Source organism: Perissodus microlepis, chromosome 4 (assembly GCF_051167445.1).
Source record: "Perissodus microlepis isolate ML-2025 ecotype Zambia chromosome 4, ASM5116744v1, whole genome shotgun sequence".
NCBI classification, from domain to species: domain Eukaryota; kingdom Metazoa; phylum Chordata; class Actinopteri; order Cichliformes; family Cichlidae; genus Perissodus; species Perissodus microlepis.
In genome coordinates, this window is record NC_140464.1 from 26,005,474 (window position 1) to 26,025,914 (window position 20,441).

General features: G+C 42.4%; 2 protein-coding genes across 3 annotated transcripts in view; both read right to left on the bottom strand.

Annotated features, from left to right (window-relative positions):
* pkn1b (protein kinase N1b) overlaps positions 1 to 11,660 on the bottom strand; it is a 42,650-nt gene extending 30,990 nt beyond the window's left edge. Inside the window, exons 1-2 of one of the 2 annotated variants that reach the window (XM_084926770.1) lie at positions 11,367 to 11,660; positions 11,085 to 11,216 (exon numbers count right to left, since the gene is read on the bottom strand). In XM_084926770.1, coding sequence (XP_084782896.1) covers positions 11,085 to 11,111 — 27 coding nt within the window. In that variant the 5' untranslated portion in view covers positions 11,112 to 11,216; positions 11,367 to 11,660. Of the gene's footprint in view, positions 1 to 11,084; positions 11,217 to 11,302 lie in introns of both variants that reach the window. The other variant, XM_084926771.1, reaches the window with a different exon arrangement.
* Positions 11,661 to 14,725: 3,065 nt separating this feature from the next.
* The window catches only part of prr36b (proline rich 36b), a 39,283-nt gene continuing 33,567 nt past the window's right edge, over positions 14,726 to 20,441 (bottom strand). The window contains exon 6 of the mRNA XM_084926773.1: positions 14,726 to 18,035. Within this exon, the coding sequence (XP_084782899.1) occupies positions 17,092 to 18,035 (944 nt within the window). The 3' untranslated portion in view covers positions 14,726 to 17,091. The remainder of the gene's footprint in view (positions 18,036 to 20,441) is intronic.

A 20,441-nucleotide genomic window follows, 5' to 3' on the forward strand; every position in this document is an offset into this window, starting at 1 on the left:
ATATTAAATTTTGTGTGCAAGGCAACATCATCTTAAACATTGCTTCTATGTAGTATATTTATATGTCATTAACATGCATGAAATAATACATCCAAAAACAGAAATTTATTGAACTTGTCAGATAAATAATAAATGACAAAAGGACCAAGGCACATTTTTAAAAAAATACACTATTTACCGCATTTATTTGCATCAATCTTATTTCAGCTCAGTGTGAGTCATTACTGCATACTGCTGTTATTTATGGTCATGCTAGACACGCACTGAGGGAACCTCCTCTCACAAAAACACACTCACTTAAGTTTGAGTGTTTCTGATGATGACATGCTATGTTACGGTAATAACACAATAACACCTTCCTAATAAGTGCTGAACTGAACAGCAGGAGCGTGAGAAAGAGAGGAAAGCATTGTCATTGTCACTGAAGCTTTTCTGCTGCATACTGCAGAAAATCTTTTGGTATAGCCGGCTTAAAAGACCTCCAAACTGCTGACCTTTTGTTAGTTCTCCTGCTAGCTGCTGCTATAATGTGGTGAGATGAAAACAGAATAACCTAGGGAATAGAACAGGTGGTTTCCACCCACTGTTTAACCAATTCGGTCTTTTAAATTTGTATCAGACTGATCCAAATCCCAGATTGGTGCATCCCTACTTGTGGGAAGTTATACATCAAGACCACCCCTTACAGAGTAGAGGGCCAGTGATGACAGATTTGGCGTTAACTAAGTAAGAAAGGACATGAAGTGGAGGAGCTCGTATGTAAGCAGGTTGTAAAGTGGCTTGCAAAGCTGTATGCAGGCTGAATTAGCTAAAGCAGCAACCCGTACATGAGATTTGAGGTCATATATGTGACATTCATTGCTCAAGAGTTGTCTACCACATTGACACGGTAAAGCCACTGATTGCTAGGCAGAAATAAGCATTTCCAAACTGGCTTGCAGTGGTTCCTGACGGTTGATCTTGTTGCTAGCACATTTCCACATTTGCTTGTAGTTTTTCATGTTTGTCTGCTCTCTACCTATTAGCTGTGTGGCAGAAAAACTTAAGAAAGTGCAAAGCGAATAGAAAATGGAGACGTTTCGGCTTCAAAGTAAAAATCGACGTTGTAGCCAACGTGTTTAAAAGGCACAATTTTTCCTTTAAAGACAAACAGTCTCCATTTCTGGTTTGCGTTGCACTTTTCACAGTTTTAAAACAGCTCGGACAGTATTTCAAGACCATCCCTTGCATTCAAACTACAACTGCAGCAAAATACGTTTTTGACTATCAGTTGGGGAATACTCATTTGTCTCACTTGGGTGGTGGTTGCCAGGTGGTTGCAGACCAGTCTCTAGGTCTGTATGACACACACCTAGAGAGTGGTCTGCAACCACCTGGCAACTACTAGTTGTAAAGCAACTTGTGGTTGCTGGCAACCAGTTGGGGAAGGCACTATGAAAATGATTGCTATAGCCCCAGCAACAGAGGCATAATTTTCCTAGTGCCTTCCCCAACTGGTTGCCAGCAACAACAAGTTGCTTTACAACTAGTGGTTGCTAGGTAGTTGTAGACCAGTCTCTACGTCTGTATGATTTTGGCCTGCTTCACTTGAGCCTATGCTGCCACTATGATCGTCACATGTCCAACAAGGCAGACAAGTTAGTGTCACGTGTTTAGTGGTCACGTGTCTGCAAAACCTTGATAATACAAACAGAAGGGTATCGGCTGAGCCATCAGCTTACATGAGATGGTATTATGCAGCTTGCTGGCTGAGCTTGACCCCTGTTGTACACGAACAAACGCTTTGCTTTTGGAGATTTGTAGTTATTTGCTTTTAGGCTAGCCTATTCAGTATGTTTTTTAAAGAGCAGCCCCTGACTGGCTGAGAGGTAAAAAAGGTCAGTGGAAATGAATGCAACAGACATAACCCACTTTTCCCTGAATGCACCACTGAGATGCACCTGCATATAAAAAAGGCAGAAAACAAAGTTGTTGACCTACAACAGTCAGCCTGCATAAAGGTGTTACTCAGAGGAGAACCCATGAGGCACTTTGCAGTCAGAACTGCTTTAACTCCATGCCTTTCTCCATATTTAAAACTGATTTCAAGTTGGGTATGGGAACGTATGGTGCATTACACTCAAAAAGACTGAAAATATATGGAATATTAAGAGCTCTCAAAATAGGAGAAAACACAGGGGAGGTCACAAAGGAGAAAAGGCATGTGATATCAGGTATTGTAGGAAGTGAGGTAATGTGCATAAAGACAGAAGCCTGAAGGGAGAGGAGGAAATAAAAAGCTGATTCGGTCTATAGATTAAAGTCACACAGGTAGATGGTACAGCCCCATTTAGCAGGAAGTAACTTCCTGCAGATTCGATTTTAAGAAATTCAACTTAGTGCTTCTTTGTGGATGCTCCATAACTGAAATCTCACAGGAATCCCGCAACCTAAAACATGAATGAGCTACAACTGCTGCAGGATTTGCCCCATTACTGTACTGTACTTCCTCCCCCCACCTCCCCCCAACTTCCTGGTATAAATCCAAACTCAGATGTTGTGTAAATCATGCACGGATGTCCATGAGAGATTTCATCAGAAAATCATGTGTTTTAAATCTGAGGTTATTAAGATGTCATCCCGCAGCGTCTTCCGGCCTCTTGCTCCTGAATCTAACGGGTCAACAACAGGCTTTGTGACACATGCTTTACTCAATATGCTAACATGTCACCTACAGTGATTATCAGAGGACAAAGGGAGCGGAAAGAGACACACTGTGTAATGGAGTGGCTGAACCGGCATGATGGTAATGGACGAGGAAGATTAAAAATGATTATAGCAGAAGGGCTGAGGGGGATAAGAGGTCTATTCTATAATGCAGACGATTATCCCTCTTTACTGATGCTGTTGATTATGACAGCGAAGTGCTTGGAGCGGGAGGAAAAAACAAACATGCAGAAATGTTTACAGATTTGTATGATCTTGGTTGCACTATAATGGCTAATGAAAACAAGACCCCATTCATCAGGTCAAAGTAGTCTGCAGAGAGTAGTCTGCACATGATGTGGCACTTTGATTTTTCTGCTGCTCATCTGGGGTTATGCAACGGTGCAATCCTGCAAGGGAATACTTAGTACTTACTTATTCAATATGCTTAGGAGCACTGCATGAACCTCACTTTTAAAAAGGCTCAAAAAATAGCTAACAAAGCATTATCTAGGGACTATTTTCAGATATGGATTCATGCACCAGCAGCAGATAAGCATGTGTGGATATGACTCAAAATAAAACACTGTTCATATTTATAAAGTAGCACGTCTGAGCAGCAACCACTAGAGCTAAAAAAAAAATGCAGAAGAGCCGAAAAACTGCAGTCCAACCATGCTCACAGCCATGCTAATGATGCAAACAATAATGCTAAATAATTCTACCAAAAGCTCAAAAAGTCCTACTGTTTAGTAAACCCACCTTATGGGCGGTTTATACGTCAGTCAAAAGCATCCTGTGCTCTCATTAGTATTTACTTCAATCACTCACTGCGAAGATGAGAAAAAAATGTATTCGAGACCGACTTCACAACACCGGCACGCTGCAGCTGTGGCTCAAGAGGTTAAGCCGGGTCTACTAATTGAAAGGTCGTGGTATGATCCCTAGCTCCTCCAATCTACATGTCGAAGTGTCCTTGATTACGACTTTGAATACCAAGTCCCCCTGATGCATGCAGCTCCACTGGAGTGAGTTTGTGCATGAACCTTAGAATGAAAGCACTGTACCAATGTGTGTATGAATGGGTGAAAAAGACTTTGGGTATAAGTGCTCACTCAGCTAGAGTAGAAAACTGATCTAAAGTACTAGTCCATTTCAGCAGCTTGAAGTTGCTGAATGTGACTGACTTTCTATCATTACTAATCACCACATAGCCGCCTGTTTGCAGTCTATCAGCAAATCAAGAAGTGCATCTTGGAAAAGTGAGGGTCTGTGGGGACACAGGTTTTGGATACACTGATAACACTTCTTGTAGGATCAGTTTATTATTGGTTCTGGAATTTCAGCATGTGTGTTGATAAGAAGAAAAATATAAAAGTTAGAGCCATGTGACAGCAATTCTTTTATACAATGTAGTACTGCTGGTCGGAGCTTATCGGAAGAAAAGGGTCAAGCCAGGGATCATAAAAGTCCGAGACTGCCCGTAGCATATCACAATACGTATCCATATCAAAGCTGGTGCAGCCTGTCAGCTAGCTCAGTACCAGAACTATGAGTCAAGCTTTCTCTTTTCTGTCTTCTGTTGGCTTTCCCTCTTCATTAAAGACTATTTATGCTCCTCCAGTTACAGCTCTCATCATATCCCGTGCATTGTTGATATCTTGGGGGGGGAAAAGCCCAAACTAACAATGGCACCTGGGTGCTTTTTGTTCCTCTGTATCCCACTGTTCCAGCAATTCAACCTCAGAGACTTTACTAACAATAGCTGCAGTTTGGGTTACATTCTGAAGGGTGGGCTTGTTGTCGGGCTAACCAGCTACTACCTTTGTCGCTCCCTCTCGAGAAGGTAATAACAGAATTTTTTGTTCCACTTCTCTCAGACTTTTACGGCCTCTGGGTGGACAGAACAGACAGTTGCAAGCGACATCTTGGCCGACCACGCTGCTGTTCCCACGAAGCCTCAGCGTGGCGAGCATCTTAAATCCAACACCACCCCTGCAGCACTACACACAGGCTATCACATGACCTCTGCGCGGTAGCGTGGCAGCTCATCTTATTGTCTCAAGTGTAACCACAATCAGGTCACACAGTACAGGTTTCTCTTTCTCTTTACTTTAGCATGTGGCAACTTCATCGTTTCTACCATGTACGTCATTTTGCGACACAAAGGTCTCGGCGTCCAGCTGCCATGTGCTGTCATGATTTAAGTGAAATAAGTCTGAGTGTTCTGAAATAAAACTTACGCTTTTAAAAGCTTGCTGATGCCCCAAGTCTGTTTTCTTTTATTGATTAATCCCCCAAACAATCAGATCTTAATCAGTCAATCTGATGTTGAAAATGAGCTTTAACTCCAGACCCCTAGCTGATTTGATCTTTGTACTGTTTGCAAATGGCTCTAGTTTAAAATTGCATTGTACTAACAACATTATTAATAAAGCCACTGGATCAATATCAAGTACAAGAGAGAGGACTGGCCAATAAAAATGACCAGTTTTAACTTTATGTGGAAGTCCAGTGGAAGTGACCAGGATTAGATATTTCGTACATAAAACTGATACATTTCTTTGGCTACAAAAAAATGAAAATATCTTTCAAGTAGTTTGAAAAATGAAGGCAAAGTGGTGCTTATACATAGATGGCTGCCCATCCCTGGAGTTTTTCTCTTCCCAGTATAAGCGCTTGCTCACTGGGGGTCATCTGACTGTTGAGGTTGGAGGAGGACTCCAAAACCAACTCAGTCTTTATGGTCTCCAATATTATTGTCCCTAACTTTAAAAAAATACACGTTTAAAGTGTAGCTAGGGGTGTGTCTAGACTTCATCTCAGCTACAGGGACGTCAAGCATGTGTTTGTTAACAGCGCTTCTTCATCTAATATTTGTGGTGGATGTGGTGTTTACTGGCCGTGTTGCCCCCCCGAGTATAAACTTGTTCTAAATGTGAACGAATGTGCAGCAGCCGGCATCAGCGACAAAACCATACACAGAGAAAGGGCCAGACCACATATGGTCAAAAGTAAAAATAATTTTTACCTACGTAATTTCCTTCTTCAGTGTTGTATTTCCTGTCCTGCAGTACAATAATTAGGTTAAAAAAGTGCTATACATCTGATTTTGCTGTCTGAGGACAACAAATGGTTTACTACTTTATAATATCTTAAGCTCAAGCTTCATCACTTCGGACACAGTTTAAGGAAATAATGTTGCCACAAATCCATGAAAAGACTCATTCAGATGACATTTGAACATCTCGTACACATTACGATACGTGGAAAAACTCATATTTACTGATGAAGATTATTCCAGCTTCTTAACAAACTGCACTGAAAATGTTTTTTCTTATTTATTCTTTGTTTTTGTTTTTATGATAAAATATGGAGTTATCTATCTTGTGGCTTCTCCTTTTTACCTCAGTGAATGGTCCGGCAGTGCCAAGCTGAGGTAAAAAAAAACACAGTCCAAGCTGTTTCACAAGCTCACCTCAGCCTCAGTGCCCTCTGGCATCACAAAACTACTTTAGCAACCAGTCGGCGTTAATGGCTCCCTTCCTTTGTGACCTTCCTGTTCTTGGGTAATACTGGCAGAATGACCACTTCCAGAAGGAACTTACAATACGCTGCGCTTTAAACGTAACATCGTTTCTCCAGCTTGTCCTTCTTAGCGGCACAATCGTGTAATACCACAATCCCTTAAGGCTCTGAAACACTCACCAAACCAGCTTAGAAAAAAAGCAACGGTCTATGCTGGTGGTTTTCTCCAGTTATAGTTATAGTTTTGCTTGGTGTCATAGATAACTAATCCTCTGAATGTCTGCCGGGTGACTGCAGCATCAGCTGGTTTGCAGACTGGTCGGCTGAATTTAAACATGACTGGTGAAGTCATGTTGGGAGGTGCAGCCATTAGACTGGAAGACGGGGAGTCATGAATTCTAGCTGACATTTATCAGATTTTTTTTCCTACTCTGGCATTTAAGGTGTTAGTATTGCTCTCTGGCACTAATTGGGACTTTGTAGCTGCACCCTAATGAGCAGTGCTACTGCTAGACACATCTATTGGCTTTATTTATGAATTCCATTAAGATTTGTCCATCAATACTTCAGAAGCTGTAATGCAGCAGGAAGCTTGCCGACTGGCATGCCTGTGAGACAGACAGATTTCTGCATACACAGTGTAATCCTGGATTGAGGCAGGAGGGGCTGGATGCTGGGGGGGAGGTGGTTGTATATGTGTTTGTGAGCCTGCATGGGTGACTGAGGGCTCTAATGCTACCCTCCAAGGAGGTCAGAGACAGAGTTGAAGTCCACAGTCTCATAATCCTATTATCCATTGCAGTGGCAGCTGGACACATAATTTTGAGTGTGATGCAAGACATCACCGAGTACTACGACACATGTGCTGCCATTAGCCAACCTCATCTAGCAGCGCTTCTGCACGTGAGTATTCTCAAAGTCGTCAAATGCCATTAAAGACCGAGCCGCTTCCCCTCTCTTGGATGATCGATAAAAAAGTAATTTGTAGCCCTCGTTCCTACAACACTGAGAGAAGGAGCAGCGGCAACTCTTCTAACTTGCCTCGTACAGATAATAACTGCAGGAAACAACAGAAATAAAGAATTCATGAGGGAGAGGCCACAGAGTGTATATAGCAGCTCCCAAGCTATGTTATCAGCTCAGTGCAGGAAGCTGGATTTACACTTCTTACAGCCATCTGATGAGAGACGGTGGGTCAGCAGATAAAGAGGCTGTGAATCGATAAATGCAGGATAGAGATGGCAGAGACGCGCTAATAGTTAAGCTATATTCTCATGATCTCGCGATCTCATTCAGAGAGAAACAGTCATTTTAGTTGTTTTCTTTAGAGTGAGACCAAATTCTTCCATCAGTGCTGCCTTAATGACATTCTGAGGAGAACTAAAAGGAGGGGACTGCGATCAAACGAGCGCAATCACCACATCGATGTGTCTTGGTCCAATCTGACAGGTCCTATCATCATTACCAACATGGCCCCTTGATCTCAATCAGCCATTGCTCACTGGCTGTGTGCCGCCGCTGCTGCTGGCCTGCCGGGATAATGACTGAGCCGTTTGTCATTGTTACGCAGGGAGAATGAATTCATCATAGTGGGCAGAAACAGCTCAATTGCAGCCCAGGCTACGAAGGAGGAATAATGGATTCAGTCAGGGGGCTTTATAAGCTTGAATGTGTCATCAACGCACCGGTCACCAGTCAGTTATCATCTCTGTGTGAAGTTTAGGAAACAAAGGGAAAACTTACTGCTCATGCTACTTACATTTTTTTAAAAGCACAGTTATTTTTATGTAATTTAAAGTGGTCATTACTGTGACAGTAGTATATTGATGAAATCAGTGATCATGAATATTTGTGTTAATTTAGATAATAATTGAGTTCAGTAACCATCATTCCTTTGTTCCAGCGACACACTGATGCAGCCTTATTATATTTTAAGGCTCATTTATCATTATGTTATCATTATGTCTTTATCAATTATGCTAATGTGCAATATCACTGATCACACTGCACCTATGCTCCTCAGATGGCATGTATGTGTATGTATATATATATATATATACATATATGTATGTATGTTTGTGTATGTATGTGTGGGTGTATCTGTACGCATATGTATGTATAACTTGTACATATCTTTCTTGTGTAAATGTAAATACCTGTGTTATTTTGTAGATTTACAGAGAGATGCCAAACTGTATTTCATTGTTCTTCTAACAGTGACGATAAAGAGCTATTCTATTCTATTCTATGTTATGGTAGCTGAACCTGATGTGCAAGACACAACAATATATGGAAAGTAAAGTGTCTGGCCTTTTGGGGTTTGATTAAAACCTAAAAGTGAACTTTCTTAAATGGTAAATGGACTGGTTCTTATATAGTGCTTTTTTACTCTTCTGAGCACTCAAAGCGCTTTATACAACTTGTGCATTCACCCATTCGCACAAGCACATTTGTCTAAGTGCTTTTTTTAGCTAACATTCACACACATTCATACTCCGATGGATGCATCGGAGAGCAATTTGGGGTTAGTATCTTGCCCAAGGACATTTGGCATGCAGACTAGAGGAAGCCAGGAATCAAACCACCAACCTTCCGATCAGTAGGTGACCTGCTCTACCACCTGAGCTACAGCCACCCCGAAACTTCCTTAGAGAACCACAGGTCCCGGGTTACACAAGTGCATACTACTCCCTCCACAGAACAGCACAATTTGGCTTACAGGCACATGTAAGTCTGCCATTTGAGTACCTGTGAAGCATCCGATTACTCTAAGTGAACACTCAGATGTACTTGTCATCTTTTTCAGAAGTGCACCAGCGTCTCACTCTTAACTTTCTCTTCTGGTTACTCAGTTTGGTCTATTCTGTGAAGGGAGTAGCACACACCTGTGTGTGAACTGTTGTTTTCTGCATTTAGTCATTGCTTCTTTAACGAGCACGACAGTTTTCTGCTATACTAAAACAGTTAGGTGTTTATAATGATCAAATCACTGATAAATGATGAACACTTCATCATGCCACTGAAACAATGGAGTGTTTGCTACTAAAAATATGTCTCTATATACCTATGTCGATATCTGAGTAAAAGTCATAAATGATTAATGATTCCTTTGATCATCGTCAGTTACAGTCCACATCAGCATTACGTTATATTAGGTGGAAATAGTGTCTTTCTCCTAATGACCCTTAATTTTTTAATCTAAGCCTATGTCAGAGGAAACTGCACTACTACTGTTACTCCAACACAGGTTGTTTTTCCAAGCATTGCAGTCACGATATAGTAATACTGGGATGAAAAATATGGTAGAAATGCAGTATAACTAAAACTTGGCAAACTCGCCAGAGTAAAATGATACTGTTTTACCACCAAACCACCGTCTTCCAGCATTAATACCGCTATAAAGAATATATTATTAAAGTTATAATTAGTTTATAAAGGCAAACTACTTCTCTAATCGCAATTTTCATTTTATGCTGGTGGCAGTTTGAGTAAGGTCCTTCTTCTGAAAGCACACATGACTGAAGGCAAACTGAAACGTCTTTGGCCCATATTATGTGCTTCTGTTGATCCAGACATAGGCAGTGTGCTTTCCAGTAAACATCAAAGGAACCTTCTCCTTGAAAAAAGCCATTAAATGTCAAGGAATACTTGAGTTCTCGCTCACAACAAATGATTCAGCAGTGCTGTATAATGACTGCGATCTGACTAAGTGGATTTCTGAGTGAAACACTTGCTGATGCCTTATAATAAAACCCAAAAAACATAACAAAAACAAAACATATTTGCACTTGCAGCTGAAGGCCACAGGAAAGACGGGTGTCAAATCAAACACGCGCAGGTTAATGCTTGTGTACAGAAACAGGAAATGTGAGTGCTTTGTGGTTCTAATTGCACGCTGTCACACATCAATCACAAGCCTTTCTTATAGCCATTTCAGCTGTCCACATCAAGGAAAAGTATTTCATACTCACAAAGAAATCTGCACATGCTCTCTGCAGTAGTTTAACTTTGTGACTGGGGTTCTTAACCGCAGAGTGCTGCTACTTAACCTGCTCCTGGAAAGAGCTGAGCTGAAGCGTCCTTTAATTTTTAACATCCTTCTCCACGGTGTCCTGTGCTGAACTGATACTAGGGTAGCTGTGAGCCAACCACTCCGAGCTAGACCTGCGGCTCTGACACCACAGCACCCTCCATGACCCACCCCTGACTCCACCCGAGGGCAACTGCTGTGTCCCACAGAGGGAAGTCCTGCCGCTTAATTTGCCAAATCAGAAGTGTAGTAAAACTGGAGTGTATGCAGAAAGAGCAGCACTTCCCCCCCTGAAAATAATATGACTAAATGCAGATAAGCTGTTTGCAGATGTGGATTGTTTACTGGACTTGGTGCTGATTTTCTAATAGTCCAAATAGAAGGTCTTTAAAAGGCCAAAGTAAAACGATTCAGTGGATGAACAGCAGCTATTTCCATCTTTGACTCTGGTTCAGCTTTTCCACTCACACGACTCCTGGATGCTATCAGCATCTGAGCTGAGATAAAGTCTTTTAATTAACTCTCTCACTAAATGTAATTAAGCTGTCTCGAACTGTGTATAATGCAAACTGCAGGCTCAAGCATTTTGGGCAGTGAGTGGGCATTACCTGGTACACTTTTTTCTTTTTTTTTTGGAAATATACCTTTTATAAATCTCAACTCTGTGGATGTATCCGAGCAAATTCATCATCAGGCATCAAAAACATTAAGGTTTTTAATATTTGCTATCACAGACGCCACACATACAGCAAGCCTGTAGTGATGGGAGTCAGCTAAAAACACACATGTGCATGCACACAGCACCTTTCACACAGCAAGCAGGGAAAAGTTGGAAACTCACTTGTAGCTCACTGAGATTGGCCATCATGCCAGCGACAAATGAGATGACTTCTGCTACCGTTTGTCTTACTTTACAGCCCTCGGATCATTGCGGCACCAGTGGTTAAATGCAAAGAGTCCAACGTTGGAAGTCCTGTAAAAATAATAATAAGTTAAAAAAAAATAATCCGAGTAAAGGCGCAGTCTGATGTGGGGAAGGTGGGTGAATAAAATGCTAACATGGTAACGTCTGGAAAAACGATAGAGAAGCAGGTGGACAGTGGAGAGAGGGGCAGACCATCACCTCCTGGTAGCAGGACGTTAACTCTCGGACTCCGGGCTGCATCACGCAGACAGTGCGGGCTGTCCTGGAGTAGTGTGAGGGAGAGCGCTGCTGCGGGGATCCTTCTCATCGTCAGGGGAGGAAAGCCCTGTGAGGAAACCCAACACCCGCCAGGATTCACTGAAACACCCAGCTCTGCTGCCTGGAGCAAACAGAGGCCATCTTCTCCCCGAAGCGATGCGCTCCGGCTCGGCTCTGCGGGAAGCTGGGAGCCGGTTACTGTTGCTGCTGGGTAGGGAACACAAGCGCTGAAGGAATACAGAGAATATAAAAATGGGACTTCCTGCTCTGACCTTCAAAATAAAATACGCATCGGCGATAACACGCACAGTGCACTGAATGCAAAAGAAATTTGGTTCTTACAAAACTTTAGGTTAAAATAACTGTGTGGAGACTTTCTATAGCTGCCACACTCACAGTGATATTTGTATAGAAACTGGAGCATACGCACAGACGCATTTTTAAACCATTAAAACAAGCGTTTATTTATTTTTAACCAATTTACCACAGAACAGGAAGTCAGTAGTCTGAGTACATAGGGAGAACGAATAGTACACATAACAGACCAGTCACACAGGACAGACAGTACTGCATTAAACACTAATGCTGTGCTTTACTGCTATTTGTGGTACAGATCTGACACCAAGTAAATAAATAGTTAACACAATAAAATACACCGTTCAGCTTATTGTGTATTTTGAAAACCTGGTATGTTTGTCTCTAAACCACTTAACCTTTCTGCTCCGGGCTATAAATAAAATAGAGGTGACAGTCAACACAAAAAGGTTCAGACATTTTTCACAGTGCGTGTTTAAGTTTTTGTTTGTTTTTTTCATTTCCAAAAATAAATGTATTCAACATAATCCAGTGGGCTACATACCGAAGTTAGAGGATAGAGACAAAGTATCGATCCTACTACGCTAGTATCAATCCAATACCATTACCAGCGCTGATACCAATACTATCAATATTTGGATCGATTCTTCCACTTCTATTAAACACAGCGGCATAAACACACTAAAGAGGAGATATCACTGTTTGAGCTCTTGTGGGAGCATACGGCATTTATTTCGAATTGCACGTCCCAGCAGTTAATAAATAATCCCCCCCATCAAACGCTTTAATTTGGCAGCGAAGTCGTGTGGGATTTTATTTTGAAACCAGCACAGCCTGGATCTGCTGTTATTGCGGATTTCTTTGGTCAGCTTGACGCAGCTGGAAAGAGGCGCAGACCGTTGCGGCAGCCGAGCGCCCTCCTGCTTTCATGTGAGACCTGTTGATCACATTTGAACGCATCACCGTGCTAACCTGGTTGTAGGAACACTAAACTTCATACAGTCAGTGTGTGACTGTATGAAGTTTGGATCTGTTGAATTTGTGCACTGCAGCTTACTGTGTAGGTCTGAGTTAAAATAAACTGATGATGTCTCTTCTTCTTATAAAATCAGTGTAATGGCCTTTAAGCTGCTATAAAGGAACTATCAGTTCATTTATGTTTATTTATGTATTACCAGTGTATTGCATTCCTTCTCTTCTACAGGATCAAACAGCTCCTGGTGCCATTGCCAAATCATGCCAAGGGGAAGACTGGGCTGCTTACCCTGAACACTACAGCTGTAGATGAATGATGAATTGCGAATTTGATGTCACTGCAGCAACAATATGACCACTGTGCAGCCAAATCTCCTCAGTCAAGACAGAAGGAAGAAAAACTTTGAACCTCTTTTGTTATTCATGCTTTACATTATTATGAATGAACCACAATGCACACTTTGTGAGTGAACATTTTTAATCAGGTACCCAAAGAGTACAGTTTTGTATAAATGCCGCTTTTTATTTAGGACCAACTCTGAGCCTTTAACCAGGCCAGCGTGTTTTTTTTATTATTTATGCTGTTCTGTGTGTTTTTCTGCCATGTCAAGCTATGCTGTCAGCGCTCAGAGAATAATGTGACCTCTGACCCTGCATGCTAAACGATGTTGAACTAGAAAAATTGTAGAGGGTGAAGGCAACAGTGATCCTTGTGGTAATCTTAACACGTGGATCATTATGTCCATATTGTCCTCTGTATCTTACTATATTGTCACATACCTGACACAGACGTTGTTAAGGTTAGTTGATGTGTGAGCCACCACAGCTTATGTTACACACTGTAGCTCATGTTGTGAGGTAGACTTGCTGGATTCAAACCTCGACCTGTTGTTCCAAAGATACCACTACACCATCCAGCTATGTGTGACATGGTTACTCATTGTGTCATTTCGTATAATTTCAGAAACCGCTTATGTCATATTAATGGCAGGCATCCTAGAAAAGAGATCACTCCCATCAGGATGCGAAATGGGTCCAAACTATACCAGCAAAACAAAACTCCTATTAAAAAGATAGCAAATATAGTTATTTCTGTTTAGAAGTTAATGAGGCCGTACTGTATGTATTTATTGACATGTTAATCTGCAAACTTACTGAACTTTAGATATGTAGTGAAAAAAAGTGTGATTTTGCATCTGAAATGTAGCTGAGTAGAGGCAACATTTAAAATACAATGGAAACAACTTTAAAGAACTACAAACTATAAAAGGGTTTGATGACACAGCGAGTTAACTCACCTTGGTCTAACAAACCCAACAGACGGCTGAGGGAGACATACAGGGTGAGTGCAGACTGTATACACCCACACTGTCTTTGTGGATGGATTATGGCTGAGCTCAGAGTGCAGGAGTAGAACTGGATTTTATTTGTGATACAGATTTCTGTATGAACAGACAACTGGTGATATTTGGACCTGGGATTTTTATGGAAAACAATATTTTCCACTAAGCAGTGCTATCATATGTGTAATATGTGCCATCTACAGTGTACACACAGTCTTCAGGTACTGGGTTGGACTCCCTTTTGTTTTCAGAAACACTTCAATACTTCACAGCACAGATTTGTCTGTTGCACTTCCGTGATGTTCCACCTCATCCCAAAGATGCTCCATTGGATTGAGATCTGGTGGCCGTGGAGACTTGTTGTGTTCAAGAAACCAGTTTATGGCGATTTTAGCTTCGTGACACTGTGGTCATAAGAGATGGGCATGGTCAAAAACAATACTAAGTTAGGCTGCAGTGTTTAAACAATGCTTAAATGAAGAAAGCAGCTGGTGAGTTAACCCCTCATTGGCTACCGTACACATGTAACCCCGAGCAAAGGTCCTCTTCTCTTCTGTATGAAAATAATCCGACTCAGTGTTTTTGAGTAGCTGCTTCTCATTTACATCTTTTTTTTAATTGTTTGTTTTTCAAATGACGTGAATTTTAAAACAAGACTATAACCAATTGATTTAAAGCAGTTTTATTTAATATTGAAAGCATAAAAGTTTTGACATTTTATACTTTAAAATGATCTGGAACACTGGCACAACAAAGAAAGCTTCTCCAGTACTAAAGAAGAGGATGACGATCACTCGCACACTGAATATCAAAATACTGAGAATGTAAACAGCAATTTTGTATAGATTCATATGAAATTCAATAGCAAAGGTACACAAAAATATCTGTGTAAAGTGGCTTGAGGCGGAGTAGACTGTACTTTGACAATAAAGGTGCACATATAAGTCTACTCTAATCATACATGCACTAGTTACGCTTGCTTGTATGTTGATCTTTTCAGAAAAAACAAACTCTTAATGATATGATAGAAAGCAGCATACAACAGCAGAGGCCACATAACACATGCATAGTCCAGCTGTAGTACAAATATTTTTGGAAAACTATATTCTGTATGCACTTTGAAATATAATCTGCTTTTTACAATATTCATTTAGGATACTTCAGACTCATATAAACGGGCACTTTGCTTACAGTAGCAGTAGATAAAGGAAAAGCCTATTAGCTATAACACAAATTAAATGATGTCACTGCAAGAGATTCACAGGCTGTGTAAGTGGAAGAATGGGTCAGTGTGTCGCACGTGCTGCCAACAGGTGGCGGTGTTTCTTCACTTCAATCATCCCAGACAGACATCACCTACCTTGTGCAGACACAAAGAGAAACACAGGTGCTTTTTTTCTCTTCACTCAACATATTTCAATATCAGACAGGCTGCTATGTTCTCATTACCTGACTGATCCAAGTAAACACCTCTTTTAAAAAATATGATAACAAAGGGAAATATATAGAAACTCTTCACAGACTATATTAATATACTTAATAAAAGAAATATAGAGGTTGGTACTTGGGCTGCCCTCCACCCTCCAATCCCCACAGCCTCAGAGTGGGTGCATTGTCTCATCTCCGCATCTCCTCTTCTTCTCCCCCCACCATGATGTCATCTGTAACCTTGGAGACTCCCTGAACACTGGGCGACCCAGGAAATGAGGTTATAACTTCGGAATGTGTGAGGGAGGACAACTCTCCCCCCCGCCAACCAGCCCTGCACCCTTGTACGCCTTCCCTCACCCCTCACAGCAGAACAAGGAGCGCCCTTCTTCTCCTTAACGCCTCCCTCTTCCTCCGTGACTGACAGCTCTATTAAGTCCATGAAAACCTGCTTGTCCAGTATAGTCACAGTAACACTGAGCAGAGACTGGTGTTTGTAGGGGGACACAATACACCGATTTAGGTATTTCACTATGGGGATTTGGGGAGATGTAAAAGCCCAGAAAAAATATTCATCTATCAACAGTACTGGCTATGTAACACAACACTACTTACCTGTATAAATACTTTGGCAAAGACCATAACAGCGAATAAACAACGGTAGAAAACCAGTGCAATTTGTCATAGCTCAGTCTCTCGTTTGAGAGAGTGACCAGTGTTTGGTCTAGATACAAAAGAGACAACAACGTGGAGCGCTGCACCCACACGACACAAGAGACAACAGGGCTGCTAAAGTAGATCCAGCGCATTTCAGAGTAAGACAGCTGAGGACAGATGTTAAGTGCTTCTGGTAAGGAGAACATGCTCTAATGTGAGGCGACAGTATGACAGTATGCATGTCTGGGTTACAGTAATCAATTACATGGGGTCATCTACAGTGAATATGTTCTACTACAAGTAATGACATCTGTTGAAGACCAGGTTGGTATGGTCTTATGGTTAAATCAAGTATCCGGCTTAACCGTAAAATTCTTGTATGGCTTCATTAACGATGGCACATTAAATTAAGCAGATCAGATCTGTGAGAGGAGTTCAGTCGTATGATGCACGCTGCTCATGAATAACAGCGTGAGATTTTGGCACAGCATTAGACGAGTAGATCAATATCACCCTTTTGGCTCTGGTGTGTGGTTGTATGTAGAAAATGCTTCCTGCAGCTCTCCTATTTGTGTTCCAAGCCCCTCCCATCGGTGAACCTCATCACATGAACTCAGAGCCTCCAGAAATCCACACCAAATCCTGGTGTCAGCAGTTCATCACACAGGAGGGGACCGTTTAACCCCATCAAATAAAGGTCAGTTGTCGTCTTTGTGCTTTGCTTCCATACAGATTTATTTGTGAGCTTATTTGGATACATTTCCCTCCATCTTTGCCAGTAGATTTCAATTTCTTAGAATAACTGTGGCTCGACTGAGCTGAACAGCAGTGAGAGTCGTATCAATCTTCTCACCTAACCCTGTGCCAAAAATTAAAAACAGATATTCGTAAATATGTGAAACTGTTCCTCGCACCGATTTATTGATGTGCTTCTCCGCCTCCCTTGTTCAGTGATGGGTCTCCACCTCGACCACAGTCCAGTCACTGATTGGGGAGCTGCCCTGGCTGTCTGGGGAGTAGCTGCTGACAGATGTGACTGTAGCGGTAGGAGGGCTGAACTGGGGAAACAAACTGGGCCACATGCTGCTCTCTAGGGGGCTTAGGGTGCCCCCGGTCCCCACAGGGAGGAGGAGGAGCGGAGGGCAGTCTGTATCACCAGACAGCACCATGGTCTGGTTGATGAGCTGCTGGACCATGTCCACCTTCTTATTCCATTCCAGTTCCTGCGGGGGCACCGGGCGCAGGTGCTGCTGCCGGTGGGGGGACCGCCCCCTCCTTCTCACCTCCCCTCTGGCTTCGTCCTCCTCGTCGCTGGTTTCCATGGCTTCGTAGATGGTGCAGAGCCCCGAGGAAGGGGAGAGCATCACTCCGGTCGGGCTCCTCCTGAGCTGCTGTTGCTGCTGGATCTGTTTCTGCTGCATGCGGTACTGCTGCTCCAGCTCCAGCTGCCACTGCAGGACCTGCCTGCGGTGGCGGTGCTCCTGCTGTTGCTGCTGCAGCTGCAGCTGGAGGAGCTCCCTGCGCTGCTTCTCCAGCTGCTTCTGTTGCTCCAGCCTCAGATGCTCTTCCTCCAGCCACTGCCTCTTCTGCCTCTCCTGCGCCTGGCGCTGCTGCATCTCCCTCAGCTTTTCCTGGTGTTGCTCTAACCTCTTCAGCTGTTCTCCGCCAGCGTGACCGTCAGAAGCAGAACCGGTCAAAGATGGAGGGGGAGCAATTTTGGCAAAATGGGCAGCAAGAGTCGGATCAATGGGCCTCCTGTTGCCCGGGACCATTGCCAAGTAGTGACCATTCGCTATGGGAGCTGCAGCAGTGTGGTTCTGGTTCTGGTTGTCTTCCTGTGAGTGTTTTTGCCATCTGTGAGCTTCATCCACTTCATATCTCTTCCAATCTCCTGTGGGACAGTCAAGATCACTTGGTGCATCCGTTATAGATGCATGCATCAAACAGAACGGGTGGTACAACAAGGGGCCAGGAAGGAGGAGAGATCTGACACAAATGCAAAAAGGTGTAACAAAAAAAAGGAACAAAAAACAAGGGAAGGGGCTTCCAAAATAAAAGCGATAGAGGAATGCTGAACACCGCAGCTACAAACCAGTACAATGAAACACATCACACAACACTCAGTGCAACATGTTTCCTCTAATGTCACACCTTTGTTTCATATAGGACCACTCGGTTGAGAAGTCTGCACCAAAATCCCAGTCTCACATTTGAGGTGTCATTCTCAGGAACATGATGTCGGTCATGCAGGACAGTGGTCATATATGTGATTCACAGTAGAGTACAGACAACGGGCACATGGGATAGAACTGATAAAAAATATAATCACAGGAAGATGATCATATCAAGATAATGTGTGGTTTTAATCATGTGGAAAAGTAACTTCAGTGTACGGTAGAGGAAACGGTATAATCACTGAAGTATAATCACCAAGTCAGGGAAGCACAAACCTGAATCAAGTTGTTCATGGTCTCATGAATGTAAATTTAGTGTTTAGGAAATGACAAAAGCTGGTATTTTAGAGACATCTAAGCTACAGCTGTGTCAGTGTGTGTGTGTGCTGTGGGGTATGTTCCGGTCAGGGTTTCAATGAAGAGCACGAGGCCAGACCAGAGAGGAGATGGTACTATTTATAGCTGCATATGTAGCGAACGAGGATGCAGATTCACCTCATGCCCTTCTGCGCATCTGATTGGCTAAACTCAAACTGGACCTGCATTTTAAGCAGCACGAGTCATCCAACTGTTTTATACCTGCAAGCTTCTTTGCAGCCCACCTCCATTCCACCTCCCCAATTTATGTCACTGCTGACTTAATGTCATGTTCATCATAAGTGGTGGTTTTTCTGGAGGTGGGGGGCTTCTTGACATGTATGCAAATAAAGAGCAGAGACGCCCCCCCCCTTGTGCATTACTGCAGGAGGGAGAATAATCAGAAATGCTGCTAAATGTGTTCTGTACAGTTTTTGAGCACTGGTAGCCCGATGAATTCATGCCTGGGCCCCTTTATCTTTGTGAAACAATGGGTACAATCTGCTACTACAGCTGTGACAACTGACGGTGGCAACGTGACAAGAAGTGTAGCAATGTGCTTGTGCAAAGACGAGGAGGAAGAGGAACTTTAAGCGATCTTCTTAAATGCTTGTTTGTAGTGTAGGAGTCCCATTAAGCTGACCTTCTTCTGATTGGCTGCTGCTTTTCGATGGGGCTTCTGTGCCAAGTCAGAGCTGTAAGCCTGACGTGAACATATTAAGGTCATATTAAGAAAAAAGTATATTTTGAGGTTATTATACAGCTCTAGGTGTAGAAAACTATCTGAAACAGACTATTTAGAATGCTTCTACTGACCATACTTAATACTGTGGACATGTTTAATATGAACATCCACCAGTGTGTGACAGTGTGTATGTGACGGTAAAAAAGGAAAATCATAATAGATCCATTTAAATGTTTTTGAGGTGTGACAAATGCATCTCTCACAGAACAGCTTTGTTTGTTTACAAGAACCTTAAGTGAGCACTGCCTGTCAGAGAGAGAGTGCTCTGAACGTTGTGTTGGCGGATCTGAAAAGTTGACAAAGGTGTAAGCGTGCTGAAGATCTTGGATCGCCTTTTTACTTTGACCAAAATTCCATCTAGACACAACACCATTGAACAACGGCCACATCACTTCCTGTTTAACAGCAGTTCCCATGGCGAAGAATAAGAGACGCCCCTTGGGAAATACTGTTGCATAAACACACACACACACACACACACACACACACACACACACACACACACACAAACACAAGGAGACGAGTTCAGACATGCTCGGATCCATAGGGAAAAAAGGAAACAGGAACAAAAATGCCTTGCAATGATGTTTTAATGGAATTTTGAAAGATAACCTAATGTGAACCATTCATTTCTGAACATCATGTCTAGTGTAGAATTGTTGCAAATTTCCAGGTAGTACAGAGTCTTTGTTAATTAAACATGCAATATACTGTTGAAATAGTAAACCAAACGCCCACTATGAAAAGGTTTCAGAGAGTGTAAAGCTGTGATGTGGAGATTATGTAGCGTCTCATCACGAATAAAAAGGCTAGCCGTTAGTCTCTTCTTGGAACACAAATGATCTGCTAACTGAGGCTCGAAGCTTGAAGCCACTTAACCAAACGCCTGAAACACATACTGTACGTGACTGCACGTTATATACCTTAACAACCTATGCAAAGAGCAGTAGAACCTCTTGAAGCACACATTAAAAGCGTCACCAACTGCAATCTATTGACCGCCCCCCCGCACACACACCTA